This window comes from Coffea eugenioides, chromosome 6, assembly GCF_003713205.1.
Source record: "Coffea eugenioides isolate CCC68of chromosome 6, Ceug_1.0, whole genome shotgun sequence".
NCBI lineage: Eukaryota > Viridiplantae > Streptophyta > Magnoliopsida > Gentianales > Rubiaceae > Coffea > Coffea eugenioides.
The window spans coordinates 9,315,321-9,318,147 of record NC_040040.1 but is presented as its reverse complement, the minus strand read 5'-3'; the positions used below and the strand labels follow the sequence as shown (position 1 = coordinate 9,318,147).

At 41.7% G+C, this 2,827-nt stretch overlaps 1 protein-coding gene across 1 annotated transcript; it reads left to right on the top strand.

Moving 5' to 3' along the window:
* LOC113773499 (protein NRT1/ PTR FAMILY 1.1-like) lies at positions 1-2,214 on the top strand. The gene is made up of 4 exons (XM_027318143.1): positions 1-85; positions 205-422; positions 570-1,120; positions 1,302-2,214. Exons 1-4 carry the CDS (start codon positions 1-3, stop codon positions 2,212-2,214), a joined length of 1,767 nt encoding a protein of 588 aa, XP_027173944.1.
* Positions 2,215-2,827: the final 613 nt, after the last annotated feature.

Sequence of the window (2,827 nt, the reverse complement as noted above, 5' to 3'; positions counted from 1 at the left end):
ATGGAGCTTTGTTCAGATTCCATGACGACCGTCCAACAGGTCTCAAAGCGGAAAGGAGGCCTTATTACCATGCCGTTTATCATAGGTAACGTTTCTAAAACGTTTGTTTCCTTGCACACTTGCCTCAACAAGTTCCTGGACTATTTACTAGACGAACCTCGAGCAAGGATTTCTAATAAGTCGGTCATGTTTCCAAATGTGCAGCAAATGAGGCATTTGAGAGAGTTGCAAGTGTTGGCCTTCACATAAACATGATCTTATACCTGACAGGCGAGTATCACTTCGATAATGCCACAGGTGCAAGCATTTTGTTTTGGTGGGCAGCCATTTCAAATTTCATGCCTACCTTTGGAGCTTTTCTTTCTGATTCTTACTTGGGTAGATTTCGCGTGATTGCGCTCGGATCAGTTGTTAGCCTCCTTGTAAGAACTTCTTTCAAGTATTCGACTGCTTCAACATTTCCCCTAGATTCAAGTTCATAATCTTAGTTCATAGAAGTAATTTTTTGGCCATTTCAGCCTTCAATCTATTTTCACATTTCCACTAAATGTTGCGGGAATTGTTTGTAGGGACAAGCTGCTTTGTGGTTAACAGCCTTACTTCCAGAAGCAAGGCCTCCTCATTGCGCGCACTATCCAGACAATTGTGCCAAACCAAACGCAGGCCAGCTTGCTCTCCTCTTTTCAGCTTTTGCACTGATGTCCATTGGAGCTGGAGGCATTAGGCCATGCTCTTTAGCCTTTGGGGCTGATCAATTTGATAACCCTGAGAACCCAAAAAATCAGAGAATCTTACAGAGCTTTTTCAACTGGTATTATGCTTCTGTGGCAATATCGGTCATCATTGCAATCATAGTCATAGTGTATATTCAAAATAAACTTGGGTGGGTTTTGGGATTTGGAGTTCCCGTGGCCCTCATGTTGGTTTCAATTGTTACGTTTTTCTTGGGTTCTAAACTATATGTCGTGGTCAAAGCAAACAAGAGCTTGATGACTGGTTTTGCTCAAGTATTAGTCGTGGCCTGGAAAAACAAACACCTAGCTTTGCCACCAAAAATTTCAGATGGAGGGTATCATCATGAGAAGGGGTCTAATCTCGTTTCTCCCACTGAAAAACTAAGGTACAAAATTAGACATGAAAACTTACGCGTTGGTTATTAAAGTTTACGACATTGCATTCCATGAAAGATATATTAGTACATAGTTGTCATGGTGCTGTCGACAGCAACCTAACATGTATGTCTGGCTTATCAAAGTACTTGAAAGCACTTATCCTAACATGTATTTCTGTCTTATCCTTAGGTTCTTCAATAAAGCTTGCATTGCGAGAAACCTCGATGGAGGGTTGGAGGCTGACGGATCAATTTGGGATCCCTGGAAAGCCTGTACGGTTGAACAAGTAGAAAACTTGAAAGCACTTATCAAAGTACTACCAATCTGGTCTACTAGCATCATGATTGCCGTAACTATTAGCCAGAATTCTTTCCCTTTGCTCCAAGCAGGCACCATGGATAGGCGCATAATTGGAAACTTCAAAATTCCACCAGCCTGGCTCTATGTCTTTGCAGTCCTAACAATGGGAATATGGGTGGCTATCTATGATCGAATACTCGTTCCTTGGCTAGCCAAGTACACGAAGCACAAACGTGGCCTTAGCTTCGAGCTGAGGATCGGAACTGGCCTATTTCTTTCTTGTCTGGCCACAGGAATGGCAGCGGCAGTAGAAAGAACCAGAAGAAACAGAGCAATCAGCTTAGGATTAGCAGAAAATCCACTATCAGTAGTGAACATGTCTGTTTTTTGGTTAGCACCACAGTATTGCATGACTGGATTAGCCGAGGCGTTCAATGCTATTGGGCAGATAGAGTTCTATTATGCTCATTTCCCAAAGAGTATGGCTAGCATTGGAGTGGCCCTTTTTGCATTGGGACTGGCTGTTGGGAACTTGGTAGCAAGTCTGATTGTGCTGATAGTGGATCATGCTTCTAAAACTGATGGAAAACCTAGTTGGGTTTCGAATAACCTTAACGAAGGTCACTACGATTACTATTATTGGGTACTTTGCCTTCTGAGTTTAGTCAATTTCTTCTACTTTATCTTCTTGTACTTCTTCGTCGACTGTTACGGGGAAGAAAAGTTCAGAGATAACAATGAGGGAGAATGCATGGAGGAAAAAGAAGAAGCGAGTGCCAAGTCAGTCAGCAGTGTCTTCTAGACAGTGACGTCCTCATACGGCATCACCAAATAAGAACATGATCAAGTCCAAGGATTCTCTCAGTTTCTTGTTAGGAGTTAGTGAAGGCCGCCAAAACAAAACTCTCCAAGCAATTGGGCAGTTGTTTCCTTGAAATTTGACGGGTTCAATCAATCAAAGGAAGAATCTTACTAGTTGAGTTGCGTTCACACGTTCTTGATGAGATGTAGACGCATAATTTATTCGCAGGTTCAACTAAAAGAAGCCAAGATCTTACTGGTTTCGATGGTTTGCAAGAGCCAAGATGGTAGTTGCATCTTGAAGCTTTTGCATTTTTTATTGGGTATTAACTTGTGTCCGACTTCTCAATACAAGTCAACTCATGCAATACCAGTAACTTCTCTGGCAATACAAGTAGCGGTACCAGAGTTTCCAGTTGGGATCCTCTATGCCACTATTCGGTGTTTCCAGTTGGGATCCTCTATGCCACTATTCGGTGCCGTCAAATTCAGTGTCAATTTCACTTATCACGTGATGGTAGAAGAAATTTAAATAAATAGCACATGACAAATTAAACAAACAAGACACTTTGCATAAATATAGATGTGACACTAAATTGTCACTGAAAAAGTGA